The following is a 20470-nucleotide window of genomic DNA, read 5'->3' as shown; positions in this document are numbered from 1 at the left end:
CGCCCGCCGTCACAGCTCTTGTTTACGGCGTTGTTTGGGTCTCCGAAACGCGCCGCGGAGGAACGACCCCACGTGACCTACAAGATGTGGCTTGACTGGTTTTGGGAGTGTCTGGGGTCGGGATCGTGGCGAAGTCGGGCACTTTCCTCATCCGGGCTGCAATCGAACAGGCCGAGAACACCTGCCGAAGAGTACGTCAGACCCTCATTATTCTCATTATTGTGAACATTTGTTGTCCTCCTTCCCCCCCGGATCTATTCTCCACTCTTCCTCGCCTTCTGTTAACCTTCCTCCCAATCTGTATCGATTCGGAACTATGGTCTAAGGCGGTCATTCTCAGATGATTCTTGACTTGATTTCTAATTGCAGCCCTCGCTGTGCTCAACTTTCCCTTCCCTTGGTGAATCGCGACAATGCGCCAAGCTACTGTAAGAGGAGACACCGGGATGCCTGAACCCTCGGAGTGCATCACCCGCTAGAGGCTAACAATCACCTTGCTAGACTTTCCTTTTGAACACGAACTCAGGTTATGTGCGCCTGCGTTCGATCAACCCGTCTCTCCCGCGGCATGCGCGCATCCCGGGTTCTTTTCGCTCCTTCTCGGTTGACCCCTACTCGACTTCATCTCATGGCATCTCCTCCCCTTCGAACCGATCCTCTTCCCATGGTGTCATAACCTCGCAGTCGACCTCTACTGACCGTGGACTCCTACTGCCCTCGTCTTCAGCCTCCTTCTCTACCTCCTCACAGCGGTCGGATCCCGGCGACTGGGATGCGAATCCGGACCTATCGATCTCGGCATTTTCGGAGCTACCTTCGAAAGACTTCGGGGTCAATCAGCATATGGTAATTAACCAAGAGTTCAAGGAAGCCTTGCGTCAGATTCTTTGGCAGTTCCGAGCCCCGATTCGATACGCGTTTGCCTATGGATCCGGTGTCTTCCAACAGACAGGCAGTGCGCCTGGCTCCAGTCAATGCCACCCGTCGGCCCCAGCAGCCATCAAGAACATGCAGCAGGGGCAGGGGAAAATGATTGACTTTATTTTTGGAGTATCATACTCCCAACATTGGCACTCCTTGAATCTGAGCCAGCACCGAGACCATTACTCTGGCCTGGGCTCTTTGGGCTCTTATATGGTATCCCAAGTGCAGGATCGTATCGGCGCCGGCGTCTACTTTAACCCCTACATCACAGTAAATGGCACACTGATCAAATATGGGGTCGTGAACCTTGACACACTATGCCGGGATCTCAGCCAATGGGATACCTTGTATCTTGCTGGACGGCTGCAAAAGCCGGTCAAGATCTTGCGTGACCACCCGAAGGTGCGACTGGCGAATCAAATGAACCTGCTATCCGCCGTTCGAGTAGCTCTACTGCTGCTTCCGGCTGAGTTTACCGAGTTTCAACTTTACAGTACCATTGCAAGCATGAGCTACATGGGTGATCTGCGCATGGCACTGCCAGCGGAAGATCCCCGCAAGGTGAACAACATCGTGTCGTCGCAGATGGCTAACTTCCGGCGACTATACGCGCCCCTAATTGAGAACTTGCCCAATGTCACGTTCAACGACAAGCGTTGCACGGAGGGCGATTGGATCGATGATCCCGAAGCCAACGTGCGCCTCACACAGGATATGGATCCGGTCAAGCGTGGTAACATGGTTCGCCGTCTGCCTGACTCCTTCCGTGAGAAGCTCTACTTCCAGTACCAGACCCGTTATCAAATCCCTCGGGTCGAGTTCGACCAGATGATGAAGGAGAGCAACAACAACGACTCCGACTTAGTGCGTCGGAGGCAAGGAGGTCCATTCGAACAGCAGATCGCCGATGACAAGAACCTCACGAAAGAAGTACAGACTACCATTGCAAAGACCATCCGCTGGCCCAGTACGGTGCAATCGGCGAAGGGTCTCCTGACCTCGGGAGTCAGCCGAACCTGGCGATACTTGCGCGAGAAGCAAGATAAATACAAGAAGTCCGGCAAAAAGGCCAAGACTTCCGATGCAGCTGAAGAATAGAAACTTATGACTAAAGCATGATTGCCCTCTTAATCCTGAAGGGACATGGGCAACTTTAGATGACATTTGTTTGAAGGCATTTGAGGCGTTGTTGCTTGCACGGCATTGGTAGTCATGTGTGTATCTAGTATATCATCTTGAGAGTCCTAAATGATCCGAAAATCAAGGACTGCCGACAGTATATAGAAGGTATGGAGCATTACATAAGAGAAAAGATAGATAGATGAATAACAAACTGTACAATAGTTGGATTAAGACTTTGTCCGTATTGCCTATTTCTATACTCTGAACAATTGCCGCAGTACCTGGAGCGACACTCCCGCCGACACCGGGAGTTCCGCCGATCAACTTCCCCGCCACCGATGACTCCCCCCGCCTAGTCATTCTTTCTTCCTCTCCCCACCAACATACTCTCGCTCATCACACATCCAATCCCATTCACAATGGCTCCATTCGATCTCGCCAAGTGCGCGCGCCCTAACATCCTCAAATTGCAGCCTTACCGTTGCGCCAGAGAGTGTGTTCCCCCTCCCCACCTCCCCGCTACCTGTGTGACGAAGGCACTAATGAGTCAGTGACTACAAAGATGATGGAACAAACGTCCTGCTCGACGCCAACGAGAACGCCTACGGCCCCGGCCTTGCCCTCAACCCTGAAGGTGCCCTGCAGGAGTCTACTGTGACGGGATCGTCGACGGGTTCTTCCAAGCCAGAAATTGATTTCCTGGGTTTGAACCGCTATCCGGATCCGTAAGTCTCGCTCCGCTCATTCCCTCGATCGCACAAGGTCCTTCCTTCACTACACACCTGTCGCTCATGTATATTGTGTGATATAATTGTTGTTGTTGGGATTGCTAAAAGAAGTCAATGTGTCAGTCACCAGGTCGAGTTGAAGAAGCTTTTCTGCCAGCTGCGCAACACCCACACCCACACCCAGAAGGACCTGGGGCCTGAGAACCTTTTCGTCGGTGTCGGATCGGATGAGGCTATCGATGCGCTGTTGAGATGTTTCTGTGTTCCGGGCAAGGATAAGATCCTCACTTGCCCTCCCACATATGGCATGTATGGGGTTAGTGCGCAGGTGAACGATATCGAGATTGTGAAGGTGCCTTTGGATGTGGACAATGGCTTCCAACTGCAGCCGGAGAAGATCAATGAGGCACTGGCGGCAGACTCCTCGATTAAGATGGCTTATATTTGCTCTCCTGGAAACCCTACCGCGAACTTGATCAAGAAGGCCGATATTCAGAAGGTGCTGGAGCACCCGACGTGGAACGGAGTGGTGGTTGTCGACGAGGCGTACATTGACTTTGCTCCGGAGGGCTCTAGTCTGGCTGAATGGGTGACTGAGTGGCCCAACCTGGTGGTCATGCAAACGCTGAGCAAGGCGTTTGGTCTGGCGGGTATTCGCCTGGGTGTTGCGTTCACTAGTCCCCCGATTGCAACTCTCCTCAACAGCCTCAAGGCCCCGTACAACATCTCTAGCCCTACCAGTGCCATCGCCACGGCCGCTCTCTCGCCGACCAATATGACCGTGATGAAGAAGTACCGGGAGCAGATTATTGTGCAGCGGAATCGGCTGGTGCAGGAGCTGCCCAAGATCCCCGGTGTCGGCCGGTTCCTTGGCGGCCAAGAGGCCAATTTCCTCCTGGTCGAGATGCTAGATAAGCCGGCTAGCGAGGGCGGCAAACCTAGCAACAAGACAGCGCTGGCTGCTTACGAGGCCATGGCGGAGAAGAGGGGAGTGGTGGTGCGGTTCCGTGGCAAGGAACTTGGCTGCGAGGGTTGCCTGCGAATCACCGTGGGAACCGAGCAGGAGGTCACCAAGTTCTTGCAAGAACTGCGGGTGGTCCTGGACAGCATCCTCAAGGGGGGCGACATCCAGTCCCTGAGGGAGTAAGTAGATGAGCCAGAACTAGGCTTATCAGCATTCTTCGCGTCTAGACTTTTCATGACCGTTTGGTGATATTGTACATTTTGAGCACTACTGGATTATTTTAGACACATAGATAGATCAGGACAATGAAAAGGTCGAGATCCCCTTATCATTCGACGAGGAGAACGTTCCGGAGCATTAGTTTGATTGCATGGATCAGGCCTGCTTATGGGCCACGAGAGAGTTGCTTCCCCTGGGCAGTTAGGCGTGTGTCCTCGGCATCGACCGGTCGGGACACCGACAAATCGCCAAGTGCGCATCGGTTCCGACCGTAGGCAAAAGTAAGTAAGTAAGTAAAGGTAAGTAGTACGCCTTATCTCTGTGTCCAAAGTTTCAGGGAATCCCTGGTTTGGCCATGAGGAGAGAACGAATCATGTTATGACGGAGATAAACCGGTGCCTTGACATACTTTGCTTTTCTTCGGTTCTGCGCATATGTTTTATGTCCATCCGGTCCATCGCCCCAGTACTAGTATCTCACGTGTAACGAAGATGATCAGTCCAATGAGTGCCTGATGGATTTGGAATATGCTGTAGGGTTATTCTGGGGTAGAGAACCCAACTGAGAGAGGTATTTGAGGGATTTGAATCTAGCAATAGCCAACTGAGTTGGAAGGCAGCCGGGCAGTGGAGACAAATAGAGACACTCAAGCCGCTCGGACAGTGTCCGTCTGTCTCCTCTTCCACTCCGTCACTCGCTTTTTCTTACTTAACCTTTGTTTTGTTTGTTAGTTGTGGTTCCTGCTTAGCTCCCCTCCTGCGAGGGGAGTAAGTAAGTAACTAACCCACCCAAGGTTCGTCTGTCCACTCTAACCACTCCCCATGTTTAGCTCCGCCCAGCTAATGTACGCTGTCAGTAAGCGGGCCTGGCCACTCGCCCTATCAGGGGCTTATCATTTCCAGCTGCTCCTGCTGCTGCTGTTGCAACTTGCTTGTCCACAGGACCGACATTCCTTCCCATGGATGAGAAATCCGGTGATTGGCGTTGGTTCCCGGCGCATCGACTGATCATCGGCCTATCGCCGCGGATAACCTCCTGTTCTTTTCACCGATCACAATGGCCAGTTTGCTCTCTGTATGGAACGATAATCTCCACCTCGCAGGAGTCATGACGCTGGCAAGAATTGTCCACCCACACGATCATGCCCGAAATCAGCTGCAAATCATGTGGCAAACTCCCCATATCACAAGCAATCTCGTGAGCTGGACGATGGCTTCGTATCCGTCCATCCAGCCATTCCCTGTTCATTGGCTGTTTTAGACGCCATGGGTGAGCTAGGCACCAGTTACTACTAGCTTTCTTCCCCTGCTCTATCGCTCCTCTCTGGCTGGTCCACGCTCCCAAGTTATCTTGGTTCTTTTTCTCCGGGATTTCCTCCCCCCCCCACCCCCCCCATCATTTCGCGCAACCTTGGTTTCCCAAGCTTCCATGGCTACATCCGGCGCCCACCGTTCCCGTCTACGTTATCTTCCGCTTTCCCCCCAGCGCGAAGTTTATCGAGCGCGCCATGACCCGTAGGCCCATCCCAAAGTCTAGCGGATTCTCGCCATGCGAGCTTTAATATATTATGCTTCACCGTTAAGATATAAGTGCCAGTGGTAGAGGTCCCCGTGTTGTTATCTCTAATCCCCTTGTTTGACGCGGCGCTCATCGCGCAATTTACTAGTTGCAAAAATACTTACTTCGTCGCTGATGTGAACTTGCTGTTCAAGTCTTGCTTACTTCTTATAATTACTTACAGTCGACGTCAGAACGGTGGTGTACTTGGCACCTCTTCTACATTGATACTCTCCCGGACAGAACTGGTTGGCGAGAAAGTCTCAAGCCTCCCCCGCAAATCCACAGATCGCGTCCGAGCTTCTTACTACTGTCATCGTTATTACATTCTTAACAGCAGGGACACACTCACGTCCACTGAAAGGAGAAAAGCTCTTGTCATCTTTTACTAGCAGCACCGTTTGCCGATCGCCATCTCCACCTGGTCTCAGGTGTCCTTGACAGCGACCATCGTAACTTTCCGGCTCCTCTTTGAGCTGGCTTCCCCACACCAGATCCGGAGTAGGGCACGTGCCTATCAGGTACCGATCCCAATAGTGAACGATGTGAATGTACGAAGGAACGTCACGGCTTCGTATCAACTGCTGCTGAAACTACTCGGACATCTTTATTTGATTTTGGGGATAGCTTCCACTTCACTGGCCCCTCTTCGGAGGTGGCACAGCGGCCATGAATGTACAGTGGATGCTTGAATCTCGTGGGATCTTTTCCGATATTCCTCCGGATGCCCGGACCAAGGAGCAAAACAATCCCACTCTGCTCGTGAGCTGGTGGGCTACTGCCTTTTCAGTAGCCATCATCGTTGTCCGGGTTTGCGGTCGCTATATTCGGACTGAGCGTTTCTTCCGCGAAGATAAGGTGATGATGGCGAGTATCATCCCGCTATTAATCCGCATGGCATGCGTGCATGTCGTTCTAATCTGGGGTACCAATAATACCAAGACCGTGGGCTTGTCTGCCGAAGACATTGATCATCGAGTCATTGGCAGTAAATTCGTTCTTGTGGCGCGCATCTTCTATGCTATCTTGTAAGTTGTCCCTCTTCTTGCCGGGTGTCTCTCGAGGATCAGCTCTAACCGTTCCCATCCGAATAGCATCTGGATAGCCAAGTTCACAGTATGCGAGTTCCTCAAGCGAGTGGCAGGCAAGATCTGGCGACGATCCCTCCGAATATTCCTCAAATTCATCTACTACTTCCTGGCATCGACATTGTTGGCAGTGATTATTGCTACTCTCGCTGAATGCCAGCCCTTCGACCATTACTGGCAAGTTGTACCTGACCCAGGTCCAAAATGTCGCCTCGGCTATGCCAACCTGATCACAATGGGGTCCTGTGACGTGATGACTGATTTGCTTCTCGTCTCCTTCCCGATTCCATTCATCGTGATGACTCACATGCCTCTGAAACGCAAAGTCTCCCTCGTGATCCTGTTCGCTCTGTCTCTGATTCTAGTCGGAATCACATGCTATCGAGTGCCCTCAGTCATCTGGAACGATGGGTCACAACAATACCGCTCGCTCGTCGCATCTTTGGAAATCTTAGCCGCCACGGCGGTCTCGAACGCTGTCATCATAGGCTCATTCGTGCGTGACAGGGGTGCGAAGAAGAATAAGTTCAAAAAGGCTCAAGGATCAGCCTCCGTCAGTGAAAGCATGGATCACAGCTCCGTGCGTCGTCAGACAATCACCCATCATCAGTGGGGAAGTGATTCCGATCTCGCTGCAGATCTGGGTATCCGACTGGACCCGTCACTATGCTCTGCAGATACCAAGACACCCCGTCCTGCACCCATCGCGATGCCCATCCATCCACTGACAGCCCGCGCCGGCACCTTAGACCCCAACTGGTCCTTCAACCAGCGCTCCGGCGGCAGTGAAGACGACCGGGCCTCCAGCACGGGCAGCTTAGACATCAAAGTCAGTCCGCACGAGTACATCGAAACCAACAAGACACCGCGCAAATCCTCCTCGACAGATACCACCAACCTTCGTATCTTCGACGTCGGTAGTCTTCTCAACAATCCTACCCCGACCTCTCCCACCAGTGCCCCAACTCCACAATATTCACGTTATGCCAGCAGGGCAAGCAACGCCTCCACGCAGGACATTGGAGGATCAGCCCGAACACTTCATCTCAATACTACCTCCTCATCCATCCTGTCCCACCAACTCCCTTTACCCTCATCACCCAGCTTCTCCCGCCCTGGAGGCCTGCGCAGTAACTCCCATTCGTCTTCCAATCGCCGTCGCGGCTCCAGTGTCCACTTCAGTGATCCTCCCGAATCACCGGTCCCTTCCTATCGCTCACGGGCTGATGTGTCAGCGCCTATCATTGAAGGGAACGAGGTTGAGCTCCAGGATGTGGGGAGATTGCTGTCCAGACGGTGATTGGTTGCGACTGGCCTGGGATGCTCCGAATGATTTGACGATTGATCACGACGTGCTACGTATATGGATGAGTATATGACTTGTAAATTCTTATCTAACTTTTGTATCAGCTGAGCAGTACTGAGACATGGTGTGTGTGCCAAGCTCAGCGTTGGGGCTGATGATGGACGCTATATGTGTAGGATATATGAAAGACATAGTAAAGCGACTAAGAACTGGGCACTGTGAATTAATCTTTCAACTTGTATATTATATATGACTGGTAGCTTCTTACTTCTTTCATCCTAAAGTTAAAAATTTGCCACAACACGTACCTAAAGTATCAGTCTGTGCTGAAGAAGTCATTAGACGTACAGGCACTGTTCTACGATCTCGAACCAGATTATGAGTACTGTGATATGGAACAGAGTATGGCTTATTATTGAGACCTTAACGCCCCTTACCATCTTAGTGCTGCCGGTATCGCCGCATTTGAGTGTGATCAAGAGATCGTAGCTCTTAAAAAGGAGATTGCGAAACTGACAAAATAGATCGGGGGTCAGCCTGATTCTTATTAAGATCTAGTCAAGGTGCCAACCTGGCTCTACAGTAAGAAAGCTAAACGACTTGAAGGTAAGCGAGCGGAATTTGTCACGCAATGATGGGATGTGTTCTATGATGACTACATTACAGGAAATGATATAGCAGAGAGGGATACAATATGCCAATTCAATATTTACAAGAAATATATATGCCTGAGCGGTCCTGAATCCAGAAGATATTATTCAGAGAGGTATGTACCTCTGGACAGCAAGAAAGGAAGACAATGCTTGCACGATATGGTCTCTTTATATATAAGAAGATTGCACTTTATCCCGGCTTAGGTCCGGTCAGAGGGCGGGCTTTGTCCCATATATAGGACACCAATGTCTAGGTATTTCCTAAATACTATTCTAGATATATTGATCGTGATGCTTTATTCTGACATGCAGTAGATTTAGCTCCCAGGGTTAAGTAAAGTATATCCTTTAATACCGGAAAAAAAAAAAAAAAGGCTTTAAACGCTGCACCTTATTGATAGTATTATAAGAATAGAAAGAGAGCATATCATCATGTAAATCAATCATATCTATCTACAGTTCTGTTATCTCTGTGCCCAAATTTGTCTCTAGTAAAAAGCAATAGGAAGACTTCCACAACAACAATCCTCCATATGTGATGGGTGCAATGAACTCGTAGCCTAGTATGGTGTCGTACATGGGAACTACATCGGCCTTTGGTAGGTCCTGCTTCCAGCTTAGAAGCCGTTTACGATCCAGAAAACCTCGCAGGGTGCATAACGGACTCTGATATGGCTAACTCAGGCTCACAACTTCATCACCTGTGTTACCTTTTCTCACAGTTTCAAATGGAACATGGCGTAGCGGGCTAATATATTTAGGGTAAAGCCACGTCTGTCCCACCACGTAAATCATCACAAGCGAGCATACGTAAAGCATAATATGCGAGAGAGGATGACCTTCGTAGCCAGCGGTGTTCTGATTATGCTTCATTATAAGAGATAGAGAAGTTTAGCCTGGCCTTGGTAGCGAAATATGCCAATCAAATGACAGAAGGGTCACAGTTCCAAAAGGAGGTGATGCTAGCGCGAGAGTAGAGAGAAAAGGAAAGACATGCATTATTCATAGGTATAACCCTGCTTGTGGCGCCCTCTGCAAGTCGTCAGTGGATGATAGGTGCAGCGGTTAATAGCAGCCATCGGGCAAAAAATTTTGTGAGGTTATATTACAGCGCATAACTATCAATATATCAAAAATCTCTGCAATAGTTGCTTTTCCTATGCAACTGATGGCCTTTATTAACCGCCGTACAATAGGCGGTCAACGCTGAGTAACTGTGCTGACCACCAACCCCAAACTCCACTCGCAAGGGTGATACACTGGCCCTTACGTATACAGGACGTCTTTCTTTTAACTTTGTATATATCCCTTACATGTAAGGATTGCCCCTTAAATCGGATGTCTGATGAGAATTATAGGTGGTTAGTTCAAAATTGGCTAGGTTCTAGGTGGTTAATTGATTACTTCCTCTCTTGCTTCCAGTATTTCTGTGTACACCAAAGCCATTTTGTAATTTGTGTAGCACTATGGCATCATGAAGGTTGTTGATCCTATAAAAGAATCACTTAGTTTTATCATTCCACCACCCAGAGCAGCTTCGATTGTACACAAGATGACAGTTCCCCTAACTATGGACGAACTTTTTCAGTACAGAGAGCAGCTTTGCATCTACCTCTCCTGATGATAACCAGTTTTCATCACAAATTATTATCTTTATTCTTATTTTTCTCTTTCTTCCTGTCTTTGTGCTGGCGATTCCTCGTCTGCACAAACTACGACCGCCTGTGTTTGCCGTCATGATAGCCCTGGGTATCACTTTGATGCACACTCTACATGGTCGACTTATTGGCCAGGGAAATCTTGTTGGCCTGTTAATATCATCTTTTATAATCCGCGTGGGTGTCATGCTGCTCCTCAGGAGACCTGAGAAAGAGTTCTCGCGTCTCGAACGAACTCAGTGCTCTGCGAATAATTGCGGCGTCGTCCAACTGGACAACGGAGAGACTATCCACTGGCAGACATATCCAAGCACATTCTTTCATCGCTTCCTTTGGGCCATGGGTTTATTCCTTACACGGAGAGGAGCTTCCTGGAATTGGAGCGTCGGACATAAGCATCTATTACCAAAGCAACTGCAATCATCTTTGCTCAATCCATCTCAGCATTCTGGGCAAGGCTTGGCTGGCACCAAAAAAAATAAAAACGATCTCGCTTTTATGGGTCATATTAAGGCATTACTTGCTTTTCGACCTAACGACTTTTGTGATGAAACAAGACCCTTACTTCTGGGGTCTGCCAGACTTACCACCATTTTCATTGTCCCCATCAAATATATTCGCACGGTGGCCGCCAGCCCTACGCCTTTTCCGAATGTTTCTAGGATTAAGTGGTGTACTACATTCTATTTCGGTGCTATATACAGCGGGAAAACTCCTGGCAAGAATGGCAGATAAAGTGGCAAAGCTGTTCAATATCTGCTTCCCCGCCCCAAGAGCAAGCATGGGCCTACACTCCCCTATTCGGATCGCCGCGTGCAATTTTTGACTATGGATTGGCTGGCTTTTGGGGAGGCTTTTGGTATCAGCTCTACCGCTTTGATGGGCAATGCTGCTCCGAGGCTGTTCTTTCGTGCTGTCCAGTCTGGGCTTATCAAAATATTCACATACGCCGAACAATCACCATGGGAATTATCTTTTTTATGGTAGGAGCAGCACATGCGTGTGGAAGCTACACACAACTTGGGACATCAAGGCCGCTAAGAGGTCCATGGCTTTTTTTCATGGTACAGCCTGTGGGAATAACACTTCAAAAATTGCTCCTCGCGGCCACGTCTCCTTCACTACGTCATTCCTGGCCCATGCGGATACTGAATATTGCCTACACGGCCTTGTGGCTCTCGATAACTGGTCCTCTGATAAGTGATGATTATATTTCAGGAGCTGTTGGGGTTGCTGATATTCCCAGTCTTCTCACGACAATGTTTCCAATGCATGGTCGTCACGTCGAGTTTATGAATGTCAGGGCTGATTAGCATACTTGTTGCATAGTATACCGATGTTATATTGCATGGTCCCGTTTCACTAAGTTCCCGTATTTGTCAAGCCGTGAAGGGATTTCCTATATAGATTGCCCTTGCTTGGATGTGCATAGATTTGATTGTAAATAGTTATAGTATCAATGACCTGCAGCTTGCTGATCAGCAGAATCATTGAAAAGTAGAAGTCAGGAGTCTGCCATATATGCCCAAGTAGCGCCAGACCTCCCTTGCATTGAGATACACTGTTACATGTAATACAGATCATTCACCCTTTTAACATGGAATGGTATGTCTTCTCGACCTTCATGGCTACCACCCCGTATGATAAATGCTGAATAGACTCAGTATAAGACCTATGGGCTTGATGCCGGTAAGCCCTATTGACGCGAAGTTAGGCTGTTTTCGATAGGTCTGATGGCTCAATTGTGCAAGGCCAAACCTGCATTATCTATCAAGGATGAGAATGAGGCTGCGGAGCCTCCGATCTTGCGAACTGCGTCGATCACCTTGAGGTAGTGTCTGTCCTTGTCGTTTGTCAGCCAAAAGGCTCTACACGGCGGGCACCTGTAAGTTTCGAAGAAATGAGTCGGGACCAATCTACATGGATTAAGACCTTATCCGTGCGTTTTCTTTCTTTCTTTTTTTTTTTTTTTTTTTTTTTTTTTTTTTTTAGATGCATGGCGGAGACATCGGGAATAACAATGATAAGCTGCAATAGTGACACAAGAGCATTATTATTGATTGATTGGTTGATACTATTTGGGACTAGATAGGTAGTACGACGGTATGTAACTAATTGGAGTCAGTTGACTCGTTACAGCGCATGGTCATCTAACTATGTGATTCTCAGAGCTACCCTGAGAATTTGCAGGAATCATTTAAGTAATCTAGGTTATAACCTGGTTTTCTGGGAAAGATTTTCAGGGTTAATGACCTTAGTCTCAGGGGACTCTACTCTCTCATTTGGGATCACCGAATTCTCTTTGCCAGAGGAGTTTCCCAAAGTTCCTCCCGTCACTGCAAAGTAGCAAACCAACAATGTGGCAATACTACAACGAGAAGTCAGTCCTGGTGACAGGGGGAACTGGGTTTTTGGGGACTGCCCTGATCCACCGCCTCATAACAACGACATCGTTGTCTTATATTTACCTGATCTGCCGAGGAGGTATAGAGTAAGCCGCTCAACACAACCCCAGCGTTATATCATCGCTTCCTAACGCCACAAAAGCAACCTTCGTGCAAAATGGGAGGCGAATTTGTCGGCCCAGGTAGCAGATATGCTATTCGAATCAAAGAAACTGGTGGTCCTCGAAGGTGATGTTACCTTCCCTAGCATGGGGCTGTCTAAACCCGATCAAGAAATGCTCCGTGAAAATATCAATATCATCATTCATGCAGCATCTCCGATCAATCTAGGGAGGCCACTTCATAATGTGTCCCAGGGGATCATTGGGGCTACTGAGATGATTGTCGAATTTGCGAGCTCATTCCGAGCCCTTGATCGATTCGTCTACGTCTCCACGGCGTTTTCCAATGCTCATATTCACGAGAAAAGTCCTGGTTCCGATCCGGTGATCACTGAGGATTTCCATCAACTAAACAAAGAAGACAGTCCGCTTGCCGAATGGAGTGCAGTGCAAAAGTATGGAACGAATGAAACGTACGAAGCGAACGACTTCCCCTGGGCATATGCCTATGCCAAGCATTTGACTGAGCGGCTACTGGCCCTTAGATTTGCAGAAATGGGCGGGGAAGAGAAGCTCCTCATTGCGCGTCCTTCAATTATTGGGCCTGCACAACGTCTGCCTTTTCCGGGATACTGTGTTCCAATGTCATCGCCATGCATTGTGGTTGCCGCAGGCCTGATGTTGATTCCATCCTGGCGATTCCAGATAGCGACACAAACATCTAACCCGGAAATCAATACTCATCAGGATGTGGTTCCTGTAGATGTGGTTGTTGACCGTCTACTCTGTCACCTAGCTATAGGGACCCACGGCTGTGTGCACGCGGTCAGTGGAGTTAAGTTTCAGATTAGCTTCGAGAAATGGCGTCAAACCGTCATGAAGTGCCGCCAGATACCCTGGGACCTGCATCCGGTGTGGATAGCTGATGGATGGAAATCACATAATCAGCATAAGATGAGTCGTCTATTTGCGATTTTTGGAACCTCATTCGCTTTCTCCGATGACAAGACGGTCAGAATCAGCAACGAGCTCGAGCTCTCTAAGGCGACATCCGATCTGAACCTGTTTACCGATGTCGATATGGCTGATCATATCCTTGCACAATCACAGCATATACGCTTCATCATGGACCGTTTTTCGCATAAGAGCCTGCTTGCTCAGGTACTAGTCTGGGCCTTTTATCGCAATTATGGCAAACCACGTGCACACTTGTGATGTTATTTTTTGTAGACTCGCGTTTTCTGATTCTCAGCAAAGGTAGCTAGAACCCTAGGGACAGCATGCACTGAGAAATTACTGCACTAGAGACCACTGTCTATCTCTCACATGCCTCTCATTTGCCCGTTGGTTTATGGCGATCAAGGATATTCACTGCAGTGCGTCCAATTTGTTCACACTTGCAGCCCTATACACAGTTGTTCTGCACAACCAGGTTTTATCATTTCTGCGTGTTACAAGGACGCAAGGATAGACAAGGCAGCATTATTACGGTACTTTCATACTCTCATGGCACTCTTATGTTCTCAATCTGCCCCTTTGTTTAGGTAACGATGTGGCATCAAATGAACTACAATGCAGATACAGTCCAAGATACCGCTGTTGATTCAAGATTCTGACTGTCTCGGTCTAGTGGAAGAAATAATATAGTAACACATATTATGCAACACGATATCATGCATGCTCTCGTTCTCCTTACTCGACACCTTGCGTCATCAACTTGCCGCTGTGAAGAGAACCATCTGTCGCATACCCCGCTGTCTCTTGCTGGAGTGATACTTCACATGGTTCTCAGCTCTTTGGGAAGAAAGCACTTGATTTCTCCAATTTTACTACTCTTTTAAGGTGTGTACATGGTAAATAACAACCACATGCGTACTCGTTCATACGATGAGCACACTACGGTATAATGAATCTACTACAAATATTGCCGTTCCCTCTTTACTGATCGGATCATGACCCATATAGGAGCGCAAAACTTAATTGTCAGTCGCTGTCAGTCGCTGAAAGTGCTTGGTACACCCTTTCTATCCAGACGCCGTAAACTCGGAAAGCAATATGGAGGCTCACAAGCTCCCACCCCTTGGTGAACAAAGAGTTCACATCTCACAGCTCCCGATGACGTGGCGAAATTGGTATAAGCACCTAAACTGGTGGGGAATTATCCTTACTATAGTAGTTCCTCTTTACGGCTGTCTCCAGGCATTCTCAACACCTCTTCAGAAAGAAACAGCAATATGGTCAGTCTTATATTACTTTTGTACGGGATTTGGCATCACTGCAGGTAAGAAGTACCTTATGACTTCGTTGTACACAACCATCAGTCCACTGAAGGCAACCAAGGCTATCATCGCCTTTGGGCACATGCATCGTATGGGGCCTTCTTACCTTTAAAGGTCTTCCTAGCATTGATGGGAGCCGGAGCTGGAGAAGGGTCCATCAGGTGGTGGGCTCGTGCACACCGATCTCACCACCGGCACACAGACACCAGCAAGGACCCATACTCGGTGAACAAGGGTCTTCTCTACTCTCACATGGGCTGGTTGATCTTCAAACAGAATCCCAAGCGACTCGGTCGGGTAGACACTGCGGATTTGAACGTGGACGCAGTCGTTGTATGGCAACACCGCAATTATCTAGTCATTATACTCGCAACGGCATTCCTGCTTCCAACGCTCGTCAGTGGTCTCGGATGGGGAGATTGGAAAGGTGGCTTCATTTATGCAGGGATCCTCCGAATGTTCTTTGTTCACCAGGCGACGTTTTGCGTCAACTCCCTCGCTCACTGGTTAGGAGAGCAACCATTCGATGACCGGAGATCATCACGGGATCATTTGATCACTGCCCTTCTTGCATTGGGAGAGGGGTATCATAATTTCCACCATTCCTTTCCCTCGGGCTATCGCAATGCAGAGAAATGGTGGCAATATGATGCGACTAAATGGATCATCTGGATATGGGGTCAGCTTGGGCTTGCTTATGACCTGAAGACATTCGCCGCCAACGAGATTCTCAAATGTCGCCTGCAAAAACGGCAAAAGCTTCTTGATCATGAGAAGCTGCAGCTTGATTGGGGAATTCCTATTGAGAGCTTACCGGTGATTCAATGGAGGGACTATATTTACCAGACAGAGGTCTCGAAGCGTCCTCTCATTGTCATTTCGGGTATTGTGCATGACGTGTCTCGCTTTATGGATACACATCCTGGTGGCCGAATTATGATCCAAAGCGGTATCGGAAAGGATGCCACATCCATGTTCAAGGGAGGTGTCTATATGCATTCAAAGTCAGCTCACAACCAGCTTGCGAAGATGAGGGTGGCTGTCATATACGGTGGTGGTGAGGATGCTGAATACCAAAGACAAGAGGAATGAATGTATTGATTCTTGAGACAAGCTTAAGATTGATACGTGTCTTGCTCGTTCGAAAATGCCGAGCAGCGATATGTGTGCACCATGCTCAGTAATTACCTCAGGCTGCTTAGGATGTGCTCGGGGTGTGCTGAGACCTATTCAGTTAAGTAAAAAGCAGTAAAGAGGGAGCACTAAATCAGAAAGGGAAGGTCATTGACTGTTCTAGAAAAACAAGTACTAATATATTGTGGCAATGTAAGTTTTAGTTATAACCTGATACCATTCAATTTATTCAACCATTGTATGATTTGTGTAGATAGATAGATTTGTAGTTTAAAACCTAATAGAGGTGAAACCGAAGCACACCTAAAATAAAAATAAGACGTAGCATAGACATACATACACACATACACCACCCGTTAAGAAACACACTTTCGAGAGAATTTTTCGCCTTTACGCCATGCTGCCCGATGCCTGTATTCGGTAAATTTTTCTTTTTCTTTTCCTTTCTTTTTCCTCCCCTCGCCGTATTTTCCTCTCAACCCAGCCTCTCTTTTCGTCTTGTTCCTTGTGTCTTTTCTTTATTTTCTGCGTCTGTAATAGACTCCTTTCGGAGGGCAGATTGGGCCGTTTGGCTGGACCTGCATCGGGTAGAGAATTGAAGCGCGTAACCTCCGGCTCAGCAATAAGCATATCACCATAACCGGAGACAACTCATTCTTTTCATCGCAGGACCCTCAAGACCCTCGAAAAAAACCCACCGATTATATAACCCAGCGATAACTAGCATACCGACCAGCCGTCTCACTTCTGCGAATAATCTTGACGACCTGACCTCTGCGCAGACCCAGGTATCTAGCAACAGGATCAGACACCTGTATACGAGGCAACTGCGACTCCTTCAGACGGTAACGTTCCAACAGACGGGCCTTCTCATCGGGGCTAAGCAAAACGTGTTTCGGGACCAGTTCGTGGCGGGTGATGTTGACCAGCAGATCCTGCTCCTGGAAATGCTCGCAGATGCGGCCGGGCATGCTGCTCAGCAGGCGCACAGCGGATGGCGAGATGGGAGTCTGGGTGATGAACACGCCCGTGTGGAAGTTGTTCTCGTCGACAAAGTGGTTGAAGGTACGCACTTGCTTGGTACCGACGCCGGTCGAGTCCGGGCAGAATTCGACGTAGATGGTGCCGCAGTCCGGCTGGGGGTTCGGGTTCGATTTGCTAGGCAGGGGCGTGTATTTCGCTTGCATGGCTTCCGTGGGCCGGGCGCTGATTTTCATCTTGTTGCGGCTGTTTGAGGGGATTTTAGGTTAGTTGGGGGTTGACTGGAAATTATTGGATGGGATGAAAGGCGCGCATACTCGGGGTATCCTAGAGGGTCGGAATATTTTTGCTTGAATTCGTGGAGAGGCATCTGCACTTCATCTTCCGTGACCTCGTAGCCCTGCGGATTTGTTGAACTTGGTCAGTGGGATGATCGCGGGGTGATTATGGGAAGCATCGCTTCGCTTGAAGCTGGAGAAAATCCTTACACGATCCAGAAGCATCTCAAAGACTGTCCTCCATGTGCGCCAGAGTCTGGTCATCTCGCGGTCGGCATCCACGGAGCTTGCAGAGTAGTCCTCGTCCATGGTTGAAGGTGGATGGCACACCGCGGCGCGAAACTTGAAAATGGAAGAGATTAGGTGGAAAGGTAGAAGAAGAGCAATAATCGGGCAGATAAACCGATCAAGCCCGGAGAATGCGGAGCAGGAAGCTGTCTAGGCTGGAGGGGAGAGAGGCGATGATGGAAGCAAAATGCGGTTCTCGAAAAATCGGCGGGCCAGCGCTAAAAGCGCCAAACGGTAAGCGCCGCCTTTTGGACCAGCAAAGGCCAGACCAAGAAAAGAGTACCGACTTTCTTCTTCTCCAGCGTTCTCTTTCCATTCCTTCCCCCCTCAACCCCCCCCCCTCCTCCTTCTCCCCCTTTCCCTTCTTCCCGCTCGTTGGAGCTTTCTTTTTCCCGGTTGATTTCGGTCAATCGCGCTCTTTTTGTCGAGTGTTGTCTTATTATTGCTTTTCTCCACCTCTTACCATGGCCGCTGACGCCAAATCCGCTCCTGCCACGGAGCACAAGGTGAAGCCTACTAAGCCCAACGAGGAGGCCTTCAAGGCCGATCTCGCTCAGGCTGAGAAGGAGCATGCCGCTGTTCAGGCCAAATTGGTATGTGAGGATCTCTTTCTGCTCTAATTGGCATCGTGCAATCGCATTTCTCACCTTGGATGCGGTGATTCATTACCGCTCCGTGGCCTTTTCTCTGCTTAATTATCCATTCGGAATGTTTTGCGCTACACTGTATCTTTTGCTGTTCCGCCTTTCATCCAATCGCAAGACCAATGCAACATATCATCTATCCGTGATCTCAGAAACTAACTACATATCAAAGACCGAAATCAAGGCCAAGATCGAGACCGCCAAGCCCAACAACCAGGACTCGCCCGCCGCGAAGAAGCAGCAGGAACTCCGCGCTGAGCTGTCTTCGATCCGTCAGAAGCAGCAGGGATTCAAGGCTTCTCGCTCCAGCACCCAGGAGAAGATCAATGCCCTTGATGCTACCCTCAAGGCTCGCATTTCCGAACAGAACAACTCTCGTACGCGCATGTCCTTCAAGAATGTCGAGGAACTCGACCGCGAAATCGCCCGCCTCGAGAAGCAGGTCGACTCCGGCACCCTCCGCCTGGTCGATGAGCGCAAGATTCTGTCCGACGTCTCCAACTTGCGCAAGCAGCGCAAGAACTTCGCCGGTCTGGAGGAGGCCCAGAAGGTCATCAACGACCTCAAGACCCAGATCGCTTCCCTCAAGAAGACCCTCGACAACCCCGAGGCCAAGGCTCTTAGCGACAAGTACTCCGAGATCCAGAAGGAGCTCGATGCCATCAAGGCCGAGCAGGACAGTGCCTTCAAGAACCTCAACGCCCTGAGGGACGAGCGCACCAAGCTCCACGGCGAGCAGCAGAAGAAGTGGACCGCCATCCGCGAAATCAAGGACAACTACTACAAGGCCCGCAAGGCCTACAAGGAGTACGAGGATGAGGCCTGGAGAGTCCGCCGTGAGAAGCAGAAGGCCCAGCGCGATGCCTTCGAGCGCGAGAAGCGCAAGAAGATCGCTGACAAGAAGCTGGAGGAGGCCTCTCGTCTTGCTTACACCGACGAGATTCTCACCGCTCAGGGTCTAATCCGCCACTTCAACCCCTCCTACGACTTCGTTTCTTTGGGTCTGGACGAGAAGAAGGACGAGAGCTCCAGCTTCCGTGCTGATGTCGGTCGTACCGTGGATGACTCCAACCTCAAGGGTATGAAGGTTCTCAAGAAGGAGGACCGCGAGGAGGACTACTTTGTTGGTACTGGCGGCAAGAAGGGTAAGAAGGGCAAGAAGGGCGCCAACGGCAGCCCCGCCCCCGGTACCCCGACTGAGGCCAAGTTCAACCTCAACGTTGGTGTGATTGAGGACTTCGCCAAGGTCAAGATTGACCCTCCCATGAACCAGTCGGATGTTCCTGCTGTGATCGAGAAGCTTGCTGCCAAGATCACCGAGTGGAAGAAGAACCAGGCCTCGAAGACCGAGGAGGTGAGTTAAACGCCTTTTCTTTACTCGATTATCAATGCTAATACCTGTCCAGAACATCAAGAAGGCCCAGGAGGAGATTGACCGCCTCGAGGCGGAAGAGACCGCCGTCAACGGTGCCACCGACTCTGCCAAGAAGCCCGCTCTCAAGAACAGCGGTGTGAACGGCGAGGTTTCCGCTGACGCCGAGCTGAAGCAGGAGAAGGACGCTGCTGCCGACGTGTCGGAAGAGCTCCAGAAGGCCAGCCTCGAGGAGAAGGCCTAAATCAACCGCCAAGCATAGAGTGTTGCATCGCATTGCATCTGCATCTTGCATCAGCCATGCTCATTGTTAGATCTGCAAAATCTCGAGACTCGCATTTGACACATTTACACTCTGCGTGATCCTTTGGTTCTCTCTTTGCATCCAGGAGTCGTGTACCCCGACCCCTACCCATCTATCCCTACTAACTCCTTTTTCCTCTACCGAGATATGCCCATTTTGTCTTACGAAAACAGAAATCAATATGCACGGGTATTGGTTTTCTTGCGTGATCACCGTGCTACCAGCGTCGGTTGTTTGGTCTACGGACCAAGCCCGGGCTGAGTTCCTCTTTTTTCCTTCTGTGTAATTGACTTTTTCCTCTTACCTTTACCTTACTACCTATGCTTTCTTATTTTATGTCTTACCATATTCTCCTCTCTTATCTTTCCCAGTCCCGAGACTGGCGACAGCCAGGAGCATTCAGTCAGCGATTTGTTTAGCAGCGTGTCGTGTAAGTAACGAATGAGCGAGTGGAAAAGCAAGTTG

The 20470-nt window shown here is 49.5% G+C and overlaps 7 protein-coding genes across 7 annotated transcripts; 6 read left to right on the top strand and 1 right to left on the bottom strand.

Moving 5' to 3' along the window:
• Positions 1-413: 413 nt before the first annotated feature.
• On the top strand, positions 414-2258 carry BO87DRAFT_411657 (phosphatidate cytidylyltransferase; the record flags this gene model as incomplete). Its single annotated transcript, XM_025626453.1, has 2 exons — positions 414-428; positions 502-2258. 2 exons carry the CDS (start codon positions 414-416, stop codon positions 2020-2022), a joined length of 1536 nt encoding a protein of 511 aa, XP_025485156.1. The 3' UTR covers positions 2023-2258.
• A 174-nt stretch (positions 2259-2432) lies between these two features.
• On the top strand, positions 2433-4044 carry BO87DRAFT_371845 (histidinol-phosphate transaminase). The gene is made up of 3 exons (XM_025622138.1): positions 2433-2539; positions 2598-2771; positions 2898-4044. Exons 1-3 carry the CDS (start codon positions 2466-2468, stop codon positions 3919-3921), a joined length of 1272 nt encoding a protein of 423 aa, XP_025485155.1. The 5' UTR covers positions 2433-2465; the 3' UTR covers positions 3922-4044.
• A 2001-nt stretch (positions 4045-6045) lies between these two features.
• BO87DRAFT_4785 (putative integral membrane protein Pth11-like) lies at positions 6046-7987 on the top strand. Its single transcript, XM_025629309.1, has 2 exons — positions 6046-6542; positions 6609-7987. The coding sequence occupies exons 1-2, from the start codon at positions 6184-6186 to the stop codon at positions 7900-7902; spliced, it is 1653 nt and encodes a 550-aa protein (XP_025485154.1). The 5' UTR covers positions 6046-6183; the 3' UTR covers positions 7903-7987.
• A 4436-nt stretch (positions 7988-12423) lies between these two features.
• Positions 12424-14013, top strand: BO87DRAFT_323510 (male sterility domain-containing protein). Its single transcript, XM_025620036.1, has 2 exons — positions 12424-12710; positions 12767-14013. Exons 1-2 carry the CDS (start codon positions 12577-12579, stop codon positions 13938-13940), a joined length of 1308 nt encoding a protein of 435 aa, XP_025485153.1. The 5' UTR covers positions 12424-12576; the 3' UTR covers positions 13941-14013.
• A 736-nt stretch (positions 14014-14749) lies between these two features.
• BO87DRAFT_323507 (acyl-CoA desaturase) lies at positions 14750-16090 on the top strand (the record flags this gene model as incomplete). Its single annotated transcript, XM_025620035.1, has 2 exons — positions 14750-15006; positions 15066-16090. Coding segments are annotated over exons 1-2 (1251 nt in total), but the record flags the coding sequence as incomplete, so codon positions are not given.
• A 270-nt stretch (positions 16091-16360) lies between these two features.
• On the bottom strand, positions 16361-17858 carry BO87DRAFT_371841 (DNA-directed RNA polymerase core subunit RPB5). The gene is made up of 3 exons (XM_025622137.1): positions 17608-17858; positions 17437-17519; positions 16361-17365 (listed from the first exon to the last, which is right to left on the bottom strand). Exons 1-3 carry the CDS (start codon positions 17704-17706, stop codon positions 16840-16842), a joined length of 708 nt encoding a protein of 235 aa, XP_025485151.1. The 5' UTR covers positions 17707-17858; the 3' UTR covers positions 16361-16839.
• Positions 17859-18149: 291 nt separating this feature from the next.
• Positions 18150-19945, top strand: bfr1 (putative nuclear segregation protein (Bfr1); the record flags this gene model as incomplete). The annotated part of the gene is made up of 3 exons (XM_025625003.1): positions 18150-18278; positions 18502-19683; positions 19736-19945. 3 exons carry the CDS (start codon positions 18150-18152, stop codon positions 19943-19945), a joined length of 1521 nt encoding a protein of 506 aa, XP_025485150.1.
• Between the last annotated feature and the right edge of the window lie 525 nt (positions 19946-20470).

Source organism: Aspergillus neoniger (genome assembly GCF_003184625.1).
Source record: "Aspergillus neoniger CBS 115656 unplaced genomic scaffold BO87scaffold_1, whole genome shotgun sequence".
In the NCBI taxonomy this organism is placed as follows: Eukaryota; Fungi; Ascomycota; class Eurotiomycetes; order Eurotiales; family Aspergillaceae; genus Aspergillus; species Aspergillus neoniger.
The sequence above is the reverse complement of the archived record's forward strand: the minus strand, read 5'-3'. Positions and strand labels throughout refer to the sequence as shown.

What these genes read in the sequence shown, in the direction of transcription:
- BO87DRAFT_4785 (XM_025629309.1), top strand. Translation starts at nt 6,184, where the DNA reads ATGAATGTACAGTGGATGCTTGAATCTCGTGGGATCTTTTCCGATATT. An exon ending in CGCATCTTCTATGCTATCTT is followed by an intron (nt 6,543 to 6,608) that starts GTAAGTTGTCCC and finishes CCATCCGAATAG; the next exon opens with CATCTGGATAGCCAAGTTCA.
- BO87DRAFT_371841 (XM_025622137.1), bottom strand. Translation starts at nt 17,706, where the DNA reads ATGGACGAGGACTACTCTGCAAGCTCCGTGGATGCCGACCGCGAGATG. An exon ending in TTGAGATGCTTCTGGATCGT is followed by an intron (nt 17,520 to 17,607) that starts GTAAGGATTTTC and finishes ACAAATCCGCAG; the next exon opens with GGCTACGAGGTCACGGAAGA. An exon ending in GACCCTCTAGGATACCCCGA is followed by an intron (nt 17,366 to 17,436) that starts GTATGCGCGCCT and finishes CCCCTCAAACAG; the next exon opens with CCGCAACAAGATGAAAATCA.
- BO87DRAFT_323510 (XM_025620036.1), top strand. Translation starts at nt 12,577, where the DNA reads ATGTGGCAATACTACAACGAGAAGTCAGTCCTGGTGACAGGGGGAACT. An exon ending in ATCTGCCGAGGAGGTATAGA is followed by an intron (nt 12,711 to 12,766) that starts GTAAGCCGCTCA and finishes ACGCCACAAAAG; the next exon opens with CAACCTTCGTGCAAAATGGG.
- BO87DRAFT_371845 (XM_025622138.1), top strand. Translation starts at nt 2,466, where the DNA reads ATGGCTCCATTCGATCTCGCCAAGTGCGCGCGCCCTAACATCCTCAAA. An exon ending in CCTTACCGTTGCGCCAGAGA is followed by an intron (nt 2,540 to 2,597) that starts GTGTGTTCCCCC and finishes CTAATGAGTCAG; the next exon opens with TGACTACAAAGATGATGGAA. An exon ending in TTGAACCGCTATCCGGATCC is followed by an intron (nt 2,772 to 2,897) that starts GTAAGTCTCGCT and finishes TCAATGTGTCAG; the next exon opens with TCACCAGGTCGAGTTGAAGA.